Raw genomic sequence first — 15,623 nt, 5'->3', positions numbered from 1 at the left:
AGTGTGCATGCACACGAAAGCTCATACCAAGAACTAACTTAGTTGGTCTTTAAGGTGCTACTGGAAGGAATTTTTTATTTATTGTCAGCTCTGTCATCTAATGGAAATGGGAAGTGCAACACAAGTTCTTAGAATAAATCAGAGATGGGCAACCTGTGTCTCTTAGGCTCATTTGCCTCCCTTGGCCTAACATAATACTTCCTTTGACCTCAACAAGACCCGTTGCAAGAGCTGTTTGTCCCTTTCCTAGCAGCCTTCTGGGTGGGGAGGAAGAGAGAGGAAGCAGGGGTGGGGGAGAAGGGGGTGGCAGAAAGAGAGAAATAAATGTTTTGCTCTGCCCTTGCTGCCACCTGGCATGCGGCCCCTGACAAATTGTCTCTAAGGAATATACATATTTATTTAGCTAAATTTAATTACCACTTGATTTTAATGAAACCTCTAGTTGGTTTACAAAAACAAACAAACAAAACCCTCATTAGACATTAAAACGATCAATAAAAGACAGGTATTTGAAAATATTCAAAAGATACTTCAAATCAAAGGTAAGCTAAAAAGAGATTAAAACACATGTCCACATTCTGCATGTCTGAGTAAGGTAAAGGTACCCCTGCCCATACGGGCCAGTCGTGACTGACTCTAGGGTTGCACGCTCATCTCGCTCAAGAGGCCGGGAGCCGGTGCCGTCCGATGACACTTCCAGGTCACGGGGCCAACGTGACGAAGCTGCAACTGGCAAGCCAGCACCAGTGCCGCACACAGAAATGTCTGAGTAGGCTTGCCAAATAAAAATGTTTTAAGCAGGAGTTGGAAAGAGTGAAGCAAAGTCACCTGCCTGATCCAGTAGGCAGGGACTTCTAAAGTAGGTGCTGCTGCAACTGCAACACTAAGAGATCAGCTTTTTACAGCTGTGCAGATTTGGTGGGCATACATGGGGTAAGGTGATACTACAATGTAGTGATAAGAAAACGTAGTCATAAGGGGGAGAAAGTTGCTCACCTCTGGCATAAATGAACAGATATATTTGACATTTTCAGCAGCTTTTGGGTATCTTTGCTTCAGACTACCTCAGATACCTCCAGCATCTATGGAAAAGCAATGGCTGCCTCACCTGCAGCAGAAGACCCAGAGGGATCCACCATGGATGAGGTCACCGATTCTGCTGTGGCAGCTTCTTCGCCTGCAGAATCAGAGGAGGTTGAATGAGCTCTCAGCCCCATAAAACTAGCTGTCACAGGTATTGGTTTACTGAATTCCAATGCAATGCTACCCAAACACACTTACTCAGGAGAACAATAATATAAATCACCACTACTGTATTGGAACCACTGAATTTATGTTTTTCATTCTCTTGCTAACAGACAGAAGCACTCCTATTCAACTGTACTAAAAGCCTTCAGGTTTGATGAAGATGGGTGTAATGTTGTTGAGATGGTTGTGGGGCAACATTTGTCAGACAAATAAAGGCAGCCCTGGTTTCACATGACGCCAGCAAGGCCCTTGTCCAATATATTTTGCTGCCTGGAGTGGTTAACCCCAGGTTAACCAGAAGGTGGGTGGTCCGAGCCCACCCAGGGGATGTTGTGGGCAGGATTCCTGGATTGTAAGGGGTTGGACTAGGTGGAGTTCCACCCAACTCTACAATTCGATGATTCAGTGAATAGAATCTGAACTGGCATTCCTCCTGCACCTCACCTCAAAACCGGCCATGGGGCAGCGTCCTCCACTGCACTTGCTTGCTACACCTTGCTTGCTGCCACTCATTCACCTCTCTACCTGCAGAATGGCTCCCACTGCTGCCCCCTCCTCACTCTGCCTAATGGTAGGTTTCACCCTCCCTCATGGTGGGTAGAGAGCCAGCTTCTTCCGTCAGCTCAAGCAGCTGGAAAGATCCATTACAGAATTCTGGAAGCTTTTATCTCTAAAATTGCATTTCTAGCCCATCTGGAAAACATTTGCTTTTAAACAAAGCCATGAAAGAAGCTCAAAAAGTTATCGCTGGAACTTCTCCTAATACAAAACTCTTCTGTTTCCCTCAAAATTCCCCGGTTGCTTTGCTTGAGCAGCAACATCTAAATCCCCCAAATCCCACTGTTTTGTGGTGAAATTTTAGTGCCCAATGCTAACCTCATCCTCTTATTACTGTTGCTGAGAGAAGCATCTGCTTTGTGGAGAGGGATAAAGGACTCCTGGCCATTAGGTCCAGTCGTGAACGACTCTGGGGTTGCGGCGCTCATCTCGCTTTACTGGCCAAGGGAGCCGGCGTACAGCTTCCGGGTCATGTGGCCAGGAGGACTAAGCCGCTTCTGGCGAACCAGAGCAGCGCACAGAAACGCCATTTACCCTCCCACCGGAGCGGTACCTATTTATCTACTTGCACTTTGACGTGCTTTCAAACTGCTAGGTTGGCAGGAGCAGAGACTGAGCAACGGGAGCTCACCCCATCACGGGGATTCGAACCGCCGACCTTCTGATCAGCAAGTCCTAGGCTCTGTCGTTTAACCCACAGCACCACCCTTGTGGAGAGGGATACAAATAGTTTAAACTTTAAACAAATCCAATGTGCCTCCAAGCCCAAGAGTCCATTTAAAAATGCATATAAGAATTAAAGGATCGGTTGTCCCCAAATCATCTTCTCATGTTACATCGTATGGAAGCTGTTTTCTGTGAACCACCCTGAGAGCTGTGGGTAGAGGGCGGTATAGAAATTCAATTAATAATCATAATCACAGTTTATATTTTTCTCTTTTAAGCTGCCTCTTCAAGTGGCTAGGGCTGAGGCTACTGTAGCTATTGTCTGGGAATGAAAAGGAGCCTGGGGTGTGATAAATGACCTTATGGATTGCATATGCAGCAATTTGCAACACATGAAAAATCTAAAGGTGAGATTGAAATAGTTTCCTGCATAACTAACATCTACTGCATTGCGGGGGTGGGGTGGGGTGAAGGCTAATAGCTGAATCAATCCCATCTAATGCTGTGTGATGCGTAAATTTGGTTTTGTTAGCTTAGAAGCTGATATGCATGAAATGACTTTTCAATTTTGTTGGTTTGCTCAGAATTTGGTGTGCCAGGCCATTCTTTTCTGGAATATCATCTGTGGTTCAGAATTGGCATCAGAATATGATTTGGGTGGGTTTTTCTTCTTCTTCGGTTACTTGCTGCATTAACATGATCTAGTGACTTGTGCATCTGCTAGGTTTGGCTAACTCAGGAGTACAATAAATGTTTTCTATGGGTTCTGGGTGTGAAAGGGTCAATACAGCAGCATAGCATATGTTGCCAGTGCCCAGGGCGGGCAAGCCGCTGATGCCCGTTGACGTGGCCCTTGGTGAAAGAATCCCCCCTCAGTGAAGGGGGGTTGCCCCTCCTCACAGGGGTGCCCACTTGAATAAAAACCCCACCGCACATACCGTAATCAATCATTTGAATGGCAATGTCCATCAACTTGGCAGGGCCACCCCCTCATATATTTTATTAGGCAGGCCAAAGAGTTGGCTCCTATGCCTCTTCAGAATTTTGTGCAATGTCCATATTTTCATTGGAGAAATGTTGGGAGGGGATGGAGTTATCTGACCTCCGAGTCATCTGAAGGCAACCCTGTAAAGGCAAGGTTTTTTTTAAAAAAAAATGTCTAGTGCTTTATTGTTTTTATGTATGTTGGAAGCTGCCCAGAGTGGGTGGCAATCCAGTAAGATGTGTGGAGTATAAATAGTAATATTATTCTTATGGAATGGGACGTCCCTATTTTCAGCAGAGAAATGTTGGAGGGTAGGCTGTATTGGAAGGACTTCGGTTCTAAAATCTCGCCCTCCACGGACTGTAAGGTATCTCACTGCTTCGGGCATCAGTTTCACGGAGAAAGGAGGCCTTCGACCCCCTGCCCGTTTACTCTGGAGCCCCACGGCATCCTTTCAGCCTACGTCTCAAAACGCGAAAGCGCTCTCTCTAGGCGTCTGGATCGAATGCCCAATTTATTTGAAAATGTGTTTGTCCTGGGGGCGCGCTCTCCAGTGTGCCGGCTCGGAGGGAAGGGAGCGCCCTCGGTTTGGCGGGCGGGCGAGGAAGTGGCCACCTGAGGCGAGCGACGAGCCGCGTCTCGGCTCGCCCTCGGGACAATGCGCTCGGCCAGCGCGGCGCCCGGGTGGCGGGAGCTCAGCCCCTCGAACATGGCCGCCCGGCCGGCGCCTCGCGCTGCAGGCCTCGCCTCGTCCTGGGAGCCCGCGCCGGGGAAATGCCCAGCAGGCCGGCCGGCCGGCCGCCCCGAGGAGATGCGGGGCAGAGGGGCTTCGCCTGAGGGGGAGGAGCCAGAGGGCGGCGCCCCTCCCCTGGGCAGAGGAGCAGGAGGCGGGGCTTCGCCGGGAGGAGGCGGGGCCAGGCGCTATAAATGCCCGCGCCGGAGGGCCGGCTCCTCCATTCCGGCGAGGGGCCAGAGCTTCTTCACTCGCGCTTCTCCGGCGATCGCTCGCTCGCTCGCTTGCTTTGTGGGCTCTTCCGCGGCGCGCTCCGACCACGCTTCCGCCTCGTTCTCCTCAGCGACTCTCCTCCGGCGCCATGATGAACGGTTTCCGCGACAGCAGGATCGATGAGGGCACCTTCCTCTTCACCTCAGAGTCGGTGGGGGAGGGGCACCCAGGTGAGCGCCCTCGCGGCAGAAGGAGGCGCGCGCGCGCGCCCGCCCGCCCGCGGGGGGCGAAAAAACCTGCTGTGGGGCCGGGGAGGGGCAGGGGGCGCGCGCGCGGCCGGCCGGCCGGCCGACGGCTCTCGCTGATTGGCTGCCGTGCTGCGGCGCGCGCCCTCCGGCTGCCAGGCTGGCTCGCGCCCGGCTCTCGGAGGCCCGTTTCGGCGGCTGAGGGAGGGGGCAGCGCCACGAGGGCGCCGGGGGGGGGCTGGGGTCTCGGGCGTCGCTTCCAGGCTCCGCTCGGCCGCCCCGGACAGGAGCGGGGGTTCCCCGCTGCCCCCCTGGATTCCGGGGGGGGGGCAGGGTAACAAAGGGAAAGTGCGCGATGGCGGCATGGGAGGGAGACGGTGAGAGCGGGCTCGGAGCGCGCGCTCCCGCCCGGTGTCGGGGACGCGCCCCGCATTGCAGGCGACCACGTGGTAGCCGCATGGCGCGATCTTGGGAGGGACGGTGGAGGGTAGGAAGGGAGCAGCGCCTGAGAAAAGGGATTTCGTGTGTGGAAATGCAAGAAAGAAGCCGGAAGCCCAAAAGTGCAGCGGGGGTGGGGGAGACAAGGGCCAGGCGCCTGCCTTTTACATACAGAAGCAGGTGGGCTTTCATGTAAGTACGCACAATCACGTATCTGTCTACGTTACACAGAGTCAAAAAGCAATTCAAAACTACACAGAGCGGAAGAATTCGTTGTCGGCTCAAAAGGGTCTGGATGCCCAACGACGCTGGAGGAGGAGGAGACTTGCGCTTTCATTGTCCTTCTCCGCCATGATGTCTGGGCAGAGCCTGCAGCATGGATAGAGGGAGGGAGTTGGAGAAGGCTGTCCCCGATCTTGGTGGCTGGGCATATGTGCTTTTTTGTACTATTCTAAAGATAGCCTTTGCCCGGAGGCTGCGTGGGAACAAGGGCTCTTTGATGCAGGGGAATTCAGCTTTGGCCATTTCCTTTGCTGCAGGAAAGGGGGGGGGAGGTGTTGCACCTCTGTTTCTGCCATGTGGTGGTTGAACCCATGTGGCTCCATTGAAGAATAGCACCTTGTAGTGTTTTCAGTTGGGGGGACGACTGCTGGATATCCGGCTTCTTTTTGCCTGAGTAGTATCCAGAGAACAGGGCAGAAAAGCATTGCTGGTGCTTTTATTCTGTTTTCCAAGACACAGTGAATGACATCTGTTCTTCTGACTTTAAAATCCACAATTCTAAGTGCCTGTTCTTTATACTTGCTAGACCTTTGTTCCCTCTGTAACTCAGTCCCCTAGGGAGCTATTTTAGTTTCTTCTTTAAAAATTGCCCACTATTTTTATGTGCTTAAATTTCTGTAAAATATTCTGATTTGGGCTTTCTATGTTCAAGTACTTTATACTGTGAAACTAGTCAAATGAGTATGTCATGCAACTGAACTTTATGTAGATTAGGCATTTGTATTGACGACTTCGTATGTCTTGATAGAATGAACACTTTAAGCACAACATCCACCTTTGGCACGACTGCTAAATCTGTGTCATTAGAGCTTCTTCGTTTCTGGCTTAGGTGGAACTCCAAGCTGGAGGTCTATTTTATAATACTGTAAAATGTTCATTTAGTACTAGTGGTGTGTGCAGCTGTGTATCTTCTGTCTCAGACTTAGCCATATTTAGGAATCCTGTGCTGGTGGGAATTTATCCTTACTTGTTCTCTCTGGATTAGATATAGGATGACACTAGTCTGCATTTATAGCCTGCAGCCTTGTGTGCAGACAATGCTTCTGGCAGTAACTAGTTATACACATTAAACAAATTGATGGCTTTTGAAGTATGCCTTAGAATTTCTGTTAAATATTTCTCTTAAATAAAGACTTAATGTGTCTAGACCACTAGCTGAAGTGTTGGTGGTGGGGAGCCTTATCTGTGGCACGCTGGGGCCTCAGAGGTAACGAGATGGCTAAATCTTGAATGAAATGGTAGATCACATCTGAAGAATGGCTGTTAAGGACTATGTGTCAGGCTGTGTTGATCACTGAAGCATACGTAAGGGGTTGTAAAGCATTTTGGCATTCCAGACTTGAGTGCACTATAATAAATTTCATTGCAGTGTGGGTTGACTTTGCTGGTTGAAAGCAGTTCCAATTTCAAAATGGTAAGTACAGTCGTACCTTGGAAGTTAAATGGAATCCGTTCCGGAAGTTTGTTTGACTTCCAAAACGTTTGAAAACCAAAGTGCAGCTTCTGATTGGCTGACTTTGATGTTCGAGTTCCAAAGAATGTTCACAAACTGGAACACTCACTTCCGGGTTTGCTGCATTCAGAAGCCAAAACATCCGAGTACCAAGGCATTTAGGATCTAAGGTACAACTGTAGGATTAGATTATGTAAAGTTCTACAGAATTGAGTGGGTGTTTTGTAACCAGGTCCTTTCATTCTGCTTATAGAAACTCAGAGTCATCAATGCAGTATTGGAGCGATTGAATCTTAATGCCAAGATGCATGGTTGGGTGTGAGGCATTATTTGTTAAGGGCAGCAGAATAAAAGGCAACATTATTTCATCTCAAACAGTGCAGTTTCCATGTGGAAACCAGTGGGTAGGAAATACAGAGAGCTGCAAGGTTTAGTCAACCAAAACTAGCTTGAGAACTGCGGGACACCTGTGCAGTTCTGAGGATAATTTTGTTTGTGTGTCTAGAGGGAATGGGGAAAGCTTGAACTTGTGCTATCAAGCATTGGCAAGTTTTGCTTAATTATAATTTTCCCCACTTCATTCATTGGTGCCTAATTACTTCCCAGGGTTTCTGCTGAACCATTAATTGTGAGTGCTGGGTCTTTTTGTTGAATTGTTGGTATAAGTCATTAATGTCAAAACTAGCAGTTGCAGCAGGTCAGCAGGAACCAGTGGCTGCTCCTAAACCAAGGTCTCCTATAAAGTCCTCTATCCATGTCTGTTACCAGAAAACAAGCAGATCAAGCTTTCCTGGGAAAGGGAGTTCCATATTGACACAAACAGCTGTTCTTTAATTGGTTGGTGATACCAGGAAAAAAGTGGTAAAAGGCTCAAACTTGCATGGGTGTTTGCTGAATGCTTTTTAACATGTGAAATAGTGGCAACCTTGAGGTCTGAAAAGTAATGGAAGCTGTTTCTGATTTTAGATAAGATCTGTGACCAAATTAGTGATGCTGTCCTTGATGCACATCTAAAACAAGATCCGGATGCCAAAGTAGCGTGTGGTGAGTTCCCTTGACCATTAAGGGAAGAAATGGAATCTATTGGGAGTGTGGTCAAAGAACTGCAACTCCTCTGTACTTTGAGTTGACAGTTCTGGTTCTGTATTATTTTGCAGAAACTGCTGCAAAGACAGGAATGATCCTTCTGGCTGGGGAGATCACGTCTAGAGCTGCGGTTGACTATCAGAAAATTGTTCGTGAAACAATAAAGCACATTGGCTATGATGATTCCTCAAAAGGTAAGCAGATTGGATTGCTTCTGGCCGTTTTAATTTTGGATAGAAATGTTGACCGTTAATAAGATTGGGACTTACAAGTATTATGTATGCGTCCTAGGTTTTGACTACAAGACGTGCAATGTATTGGTTGCCCTGGAGCAGCAGTCCCCTGATATTGCTCAGGGAGTTCATCTTGACAGAAAGGAAGAAGACATTGGTGCTGGGGATCAGGTCAGTGTTATAAGAGGCTGCGGATTACTCAAAATTTGTTTGTGGTGTACATTCTTAAAACTTCACCTCAGGAAGCTGAAATTCATATCTTGGTTTGGTTACAAAAATAGGGCTTGATGTTTGGCTATGCTACGGATGAGACGGAAGAGTGCATGCCCCTGACTCTTCTCCTTGCACACCAGCTGAACGCCAAACTGGCAGAGCTTCGTCGTAACCATACCTTGCCCTGGCTACGACCAGATTCTAAAACTCAGGTAAATGTCTTTAACTTGCCTTGTCTTAACATTGAAAGGTCTTGAAAATGGAAACCATATTCAATCTTCTATTAAGGCCTTTTAAACTACAATCAAAGTGTATGAAGAACTTGGACATGAAATAATGCAAAAATTATGTTTCCCTTGATTCCCTTTTAGGTGACTGTGCAGTACAGACAAGACCGTGGTGCAGTCATCCCTATTAGAGTCCATACAATTGTTATTTCTGTTCAACATGATGATAAAATTGGGCTGGATGAGATGAGGGATGCCCTGAAAGAGAAAGTGGTCAGAACTGTTGTACCTGCAAAATACCTGGATGATGATACGGTCTACCACCTGCAGCCTAGTGGCCGTTTTGTAATTGGTGGCCCCCAGGTATGATGAAGGTTGGATTCTTGTCCCTTGCCTAATCTGTACAATTGATGGTACCTTATTGGAAGATCTCAGCTACAGTGTTACAGTTCAGAAGCATCATGCTTTTATGACAAATGCCTTTGCTCCATATACCATCTAGAGTTCTAGTGTCACACAGCACAGTTCTCCTTCTGGTAGCTTTGCCTTGCTATAGACTAGGGGTGGAGAGCCTCTGAACTGCCACATGTTATTGGACTAAAACTTGATCATGGGCCACGTTGGCTGGGGGCTGGTGCGAGTTCACAATATGGAGAGCTACAGGTTCCTCATTCCACTCTTATAGACAGGTGGTGTGGTGTCGAGTCAGATGAGGTGGACTCTGCAGGAAGGTTAGCAAATAAATAATGAAAAAAATTGCCAATTTCAGGGAGATGCTGGCTTGACTGGCCGAAAGATCATTGTTGATACCTATGGTGGCTGGGGAGCTCATGGAGGTGGTGCTTTCTCTGGTAAAGACTACACAAAAGTTGACCGTTCAGCATCTTATGCCGCTCGCTGGGTTGCAAAATCCCTTGTGAAGTCTGGTCTCTGTCGGAGAGTGCTGGTTCAGGTATGTTCAATCTGTTGTTTCTGGGCAACAAGATGCATTTTCCCAAGATTTGCAACATTAGTGTTTTCTTCAAATGAGTATTTGGGGTTTAAGATGTTAGACTTTGATAGTGTAGTTGCACAATTTATTAGAAGCTGGGAAGTGTGTACAGTTGGCACTTTCATGATTTTTAGGCAGCTGCAATCAGGTGCTGGTAATGCTCAGCTGTATAACAGCTGCTTCTGAAAAATGTGGTCCTTGTATTAATACACCCAGCACCTCCATGATTCTTGCACCTGTAATCAATGCCACAGTAAATCTCAAATGCTGCCTTGCAGTGGCCATTGCAATACTTACCAGGTTTCTTAGACTACAGCTCCCATCGTCCTTGACCATTGGCCATGGTTGCTGGGGCTCATGGGCATCCCAGCAGCATTTGGATGATGCCACATTTCCAACTCCTGCTCTGGCAAGAGTTACTTGGGTGCCATGCATTATGGAGGTACAGCTTAAGGATTAGTAGTAAAAACAACTGGCCAGGGAGTGTGGGTTGAAAGGAAAGTTGAGAGGAAAATATTGGAACAATGGTGTGTGAAGAGGGAGAAGAGAAATGGGATACCCTACAAAGTAGCTGAAACCACACATTTTAATGCCTTTGGTTTATATTAACTTTGCTCTTAGGTCTCCTATGCCATTGGAGTGGCCCACCCACTGTCAGTCTCCATTTTCCATTACGGCACCTCCCAAAAGACTGAGCATGAGCTGCTAGACATTGTGAAGAAGAACTTTGACCTCCGCCCAGGGGTTATTGTCAGGTAAAACATGGTGGTGCATGCACATAATATTCAGACAGATAAAAAAGAGGTAATGAGGATGGGACTAGGCATAAACAAGGCATTACCATTTGGCAGTCTGCCCTAAATGTACATGATGTTGCACAATCTCCTACCATAGACACTTGTCAAAACACCTAGTCTCCTGGGGAGTGGTGGAGACAGTTCCCCAGCACCGATGTAGAGGAGCTTTGGGGTGGTTCATTTTTCTAGAGATAAAACTTAAAGTAGTGCTTGCTCTTTAATATGTAGTAGTTAAAGCAGAATGGTTTGCTAGCCTATGCCTCTTTGTCACTGTATAGTAAGGCAAATTAGAGTTTATGATGTCACATGCCAGGGGAAGGCACAGAAAATGAGAAATATCTTAGAATAGCACATTTTGGGGCAAAGGTGGCTGATAACAAAGTAGCTTGTTGCTGTCTGGCCATGATCCCCAGCCAGTTTGGAGTTGCACCATTGGCATACATACCCAAGATTGAAAAGCTATTCTCTTTTAATGCAGCAATTGGTATATAGATACAGTAATATTAAATACACCCTTGCAAATTGGCACAGCCCTTGTGGCTCTTGCATTGATTTGGAAAGTATGGATAGTGTAGGGATATGAGGATTTCTGTGAGTTGTTACAGACTCCTCTTGGGCACTTCAGTCATGTGCTTTTGAGTATTAAAAGCTCATTTTCCAGAGATCTTCTGGGTATTTTGGCCCATCCACTGACACCCAAGGCCAGCTATGTTGTACTGTCCTGGAATCAAAGTGTGAAGTTGTGGGTGCTTAGCTCTGCAAACATGGGCGTTCTGAGTGGTGCTGCTGCCTACACTGACTAACTGCTTCTAAAAGCTCCAAGCTGGAAGTAGGCAGGTTTGGTTGTAATATGAGCTGATTATTCAGATAGGGAGTACCATTCCCAGTGGAGAAACTTGTGGTGATCTACAGTTGGATGTAGCCACTCATAATGGAGGGTAAGTATTCTGTAATGTCAGTTGAGCCCAGGGGCTTAGTTTCCTTGGGATGTATTTGCATTGGCACCTAGAATTGGGAGCAAATGGGTCCCATCTACTTCCTGTGTACAAAGTAGCCGTTGGTCCATGACCTGGGACTACAGCATTGAACATCAAGTGGCCCCTTCAGTGTAGCTGGTTTTTGCTTTGCTTGATAAATGCCTTGTATTGAGTTACGGACTTGTATATTCCAGGGATCTGGATCTGAAGAGGCCTATTTATCAGAAGACTGCAGCCTATGGCCACTTTGGTAGGGACAACTTCCCATGGGAAGTGCCCAAAAAGCTTAAATACTGAATATGTTGGGCTTCTTTCCCCAGACCTGTTGGTGTACATTACAGAGAAACCTCCAGGCTTTTCTGTGGGAAAGAGCACCATTCCCTAAACTGGTCCTGTCCTCTGCTCTTAATTTGGCACATTCTGTCCATTGCCATGAATATTAGTCCTCCGGGGCCGCAATTGCACTGTGCTTTCTCCTCTTCCTGGTGTGCTTGACGTATGTGTAGAGCCAGTGGAGCATAGGCACTATATGTAAAGCAGAAGAACAGGCTGTAGTCAAAACTGCTTCAGTCTAATCCTTTATATTGCCCAAATGCTAATGAGAATTTCCTTTCAACAATGAGCAAGATGCCTCCCTCCTAATGTGCACTGCGTGGTTTCACATAGTCTCTGTCCAGATATCTAGAGCAGGATGGTGCAATGATTGGACCCCCCCCCCCCCGATCTCTTGTGAGTGAGTCATCGCCGCCTTAGCAGATGGCCCTGCATGCTCCGCAAGTTCCATTTTGGAACTCGAGTCTTGTGTGGTTTTTTAATTGAGGCAATTTTGGTCCCACAACTCCTGGTAGTATTCTCTTAAAATCAGTCAGCACCATACCTTAATCATTTTCTGCTCTTATCTTCTTGGGGGATGTACGTAATAAAGGTTTTTTTAAAAAAAAAAATCCTATGCACAGTTTTAGCACTAGCCAAACCTCACCATCTTTTATTAAGCGGGCCCTTGGCCAGCCTTGTGATGTACTGCAGAGAAGTCACAGGGTTGTACCTGAGGTCTGTAGGCTGCATACTTTTGGCACCTGGAATTTTTTTCTTTAGAAGAGCCAAGAATTTCATGTTGCACAAAACTCCCAGGGTTTATTTTCAAAGCCAGGTCCAAACTGCATTCTGAAGTACTGGCGTAGCTACAGAGAAGCCAGTTCCCTTCAGAGTGTAAGTGCATTTGGAAAGGACGTGGGGGAAAACCCTACATACTTGAAATTTTTTTATACTTGCTTATTTATTGTGTTTGGGATAGGGTGTGAGTACAGAGAAGCCCTGATCTCAAATGGCAGCTTTTTAACTTTTATTTTGACACCATAAATTCCTTGACAGTACCCAGCATTCCCTGATAGGCCAAGGTGTCCTACAGAAAAGCCTTGGGTCACAACCTGCAGGGGGTCTGGCTTGTGTAAAACAGGGGAGGGCAGTGCTCAGGATAACTGGCCTTGGGAGAGGCTGACTTGGCTGGTGTTGTACAGAGAAACCAGCTTGTTTACCTGCCCATTCCATGGCAAGTGTCCTAAGCAGGAAGTGCCTTTTGCGTTCCAATTTTTTTTCTGGGCGTTTATTACGTATGTCTGGTTCAATTCCAAGTTGATTTTAAAGTTCTTAATAAAGTGCTAGGTTCTATCTTACTGTGTTGTGTGTCTCTGGTTTGAATGTCAAGGTTGGAGGTGTGCTAAATCAGGAAAAAGAGGCTCTTGCTATAACTTGCATTGTATACAGAAGAGGGGAAACAAAGGTTGAGCAGGATGCAGAAGGTACCTGCATTTTGGAAGTTTCTTGAATGCACACCCTTCTTTATGAATTCATGCCTGAGTTGGAGCCTGATGCCAATGCATTTGCTTCGCTACCTGTGTTAGGATTATTTTAATACTTGACTGAATCCACACCTGCAGAATGCACACTGTGCTGCTGTCAACTTGTGCAAAATTGGTTATGCAGGTGGCAGCTTAAAACAGCTGTGCAAGCAACAAACATAAAAAAACTATGGACAAGTAGTTATGGACATAGATCACCTGGAGCTGTAAGGGGAAGGAGCTAAGCTTCATATGCTGCCGGTAGCACCACCACCGTTGTGGCAGCAAACTACAGTGGTACCTCTGGTTACGTACTTAATTCGGTCCGGAGGTCCGTTCTTAACCTGAAGCGCCACTTTAGCTAAAGGGGCCTCCCGCTGCTGCCGCACCGCCACCATGCGATTTCTGTTCTCATCCTGAAGCAAAGTTCTTAACCTGAGGTAGTATTTCTGGGTTAGCGGAGTCTGTAACCTGAAGCGTATGTAACCTGAGGTACCAATTACAGAGAAAGTAATGAAGGTGAGAAGAAAAAAGGGTGTATGAACAGACCACTTGATGTTGCAGGTACTGATCAACTTCCCAGATACCACCCCCTTCGCTGGCCTATTTTGAGTGTTTGAAATGTTTCTATTCCATTCATATTTTTAGAGCAGGTTGACTTGCTGAATATGGCACCATCCTGCATATGGTGGGGTGTGCTGTCTAGCTGCTACTTTATTGAGCTCACTGATGCTACTCTCCAGATAGCCAGAAACTTTCTCGAATTCAAATTTTATTGCATTGTACAGCTTGTTCCCTCCTGCGAACCTGGTGCAATGAGGGGGAACATTCTGTGGTGCGGTTGAACATTCAGCTCATTGCCCAAGCCCACTGATTCTGTAACTGACTGGAGAGCACATGTAATCTTTGCCAGTGTTCTGCAATGCAGGAAGATGGTTGAGATCCCTGGCTGTTGCCGTCCTGCTCTATTTGGCCCAAATTCATTTCTTTTGTTAGCAGTTAATGGGCTTCTGCCTCTGCAGGTAGGTTCAGATCTGAGCAGGAACAGGTCTCCTTTGTTGCTGTAAGGCATCATTCAGCCCCACCTTCCTGTCATCTTAGATCTAGGGGTCCCCTCCAGGCACAAGTGGAACATTTGTAGTATAAAACATTCCATTATTCCATTAAGAAGCTTCAGGACAAGCAGCATATGTCTGTTGGGGATGATGAGAGCTGGTAAAAGGCTAATTTTGGACAAAGCAGAGTCGGCAAAGTCACTAGGAAGCATCTATGACAGTAATGTGGCCCAAGGCCCACTGTTCAAAACTATCTGCCATCAGAACCGTAGCATAGGTCCTGAAATATGTATCTGGCGTCGAAGGTCCTGAAGAAGTGCATTTTCAGCATATGTCAGATGCTATACAATAATCATTAGATGCACCTTTGTGGGGAGGGATTTCTGTCATTTCGGAGAAGCTTTTCCCCCAGTCTGCCATTCCCTGTGCTGCTCAGGATAATCAAACTTGCTAGAATGCTGCTGTTACTAATATCTGTGAGGGATTGTAGGGAAAGAGACATGGTATCTGAACAGGGCTTCTAATATTTGCAAAAAGGCCAGTGTGACATCAAGGGGGGGGGTAATCCCTAGTTCCAGGAAGGTATCGTGGAGAATAAGGCTGCAAGCCATGACTCTGCTACCTCAACTATATGGATATGAGCCTCTTGAATTGGGCCTAGAAGCAAATAGGCAACCAATCTGCTGTTTTAAAAAGGCTCATTGTTGTGGGAGCCTGTCACACATTGTCTGCTGAGCCCAGTCCCTGACCTACTGCCTGTGTAAACTGCTTCCTCAGCTAAAGCCTTTAAGCTGCTTTCCCCACAGCTCTGGTTCTAAAGTGTGTCAGGCAGGCCCATGAGATCCTTTCTAGGCCTTGGTGGCAGCTGCCAGTCTGAACAGCAGCTTTGTGGCTGTGATGAGATTTTAGTGTAAGTGCAGGAACATGCAGAAATACTGTTTAAGGAAAGACCATTGAAGAATTTCCGCTTTGCCTGGCCTGTAAATTGATCTCTCCTGGTTCTAAGCTACTGGAATGTGAATTAATGAGTAACCTAAATACAGTTCTGTTATCATGGGCTCGATACAGACCTGGGCTGAGTACTCTCCTTCCTTCTGGCGGATTGTAGCCTGAAGCTGCAGTTCTGAGAATAAGCTTCATTGCAAACAAATTTTGTAGTTGGCCTTTAAAATAGAATGTCCATTATTCATTCTCACACTTCAGTGCATTAAAGTATTCATTGCATTAAATTTATTCTGTTATTTTTCAGACCTCATTTGCAGCATTTTAGTGAAACAAAATGCAGTTGCAGTTCTAGGCTGTTGAATGCAGAAACGCAAACTTCTCAGTTTGAGGACTCGTGTCTTTTACTGACAGATTCCTCCTTGCAAGTCATTTTAATATTT

General features: G+C 46.7%; 1 protein-coding gene and 1 long non-coding RNA gene across 3 annotated transcripts; one reads left to right on the top strand and one right to left on the bottom strand.

Annotated features, from left to right (window-relative positions):
* Positions 1–293: 293 nt before the first annotated feature.
* LOC310712014 lies at positions 294–4,079 on the bottom strand. Its single transcript, XR_014528728.1, has 3 exons — positions 2,513–4,079; positions 2,125–2,161; positions 294–1,177 (listed from the first exon to the last, which is right to left on the bottom strand). It is a non-coding gene; the product is annotated as an uncharacterized lncRNA (long non-coding RNA).
* A 287-nt stretch (positions 4,080–4,366) lies between these two features.
* LOC310711895 (S-adenosylmethionine synthase) lies at positions 4,367–13,018 on the top strand. Of its 2 annotated transcripts, none has more exons than XM_083514347.1 (9): positions 4,367–4,633; positions 7,788–7,865; positions 7,979–8,101; positions 8,199–8,311; positions 8,422–8,565; positions 8,725–8,943; positions 9,350–9,532; positions 10,193–10,326; positions 11,540–13,018. In XM_083514347.1, exons 1-9 carry the CDS (start codon positions 4,552–4,554, stop codon positions 11,640–11,642), a joined length of 1,179 nt encoding a protein of 392 aa, XP_083370473.1. In that variant the 5' UTR covers positions 4,367–4,551; the 3' UTR covers positions 11,643–13,018. The 2 variants fall into 2 exon arrangements, with proteins under 2 accessions (XP_083370473.1, XP_083370474.1); XM_083514348.1 differs by lacking the exon at positions 4,367–4,633 and adding an exon at positions 4,778–5,278.
* The last annotated feature ends 2,605 nt before the right edge of the window (positions 13,019–15,623 follow it).

Source organism: Podarcis liolepis (genome assembly GCF_965112155.1).
Source record: "Podarcis liolepis genome assembly, chromosome: 7".
NCBI lineage: Eukaryota > Metazoa > Chordata > Lepidosauria > Squamata > Lacertidae > Podarcis > Podarcis liolepis.
The sequence above is the reverse complement of the archived record's forward strand: the minus strand, read 5'-3'. Positions and strand labels throughout refer to the sequence as shown.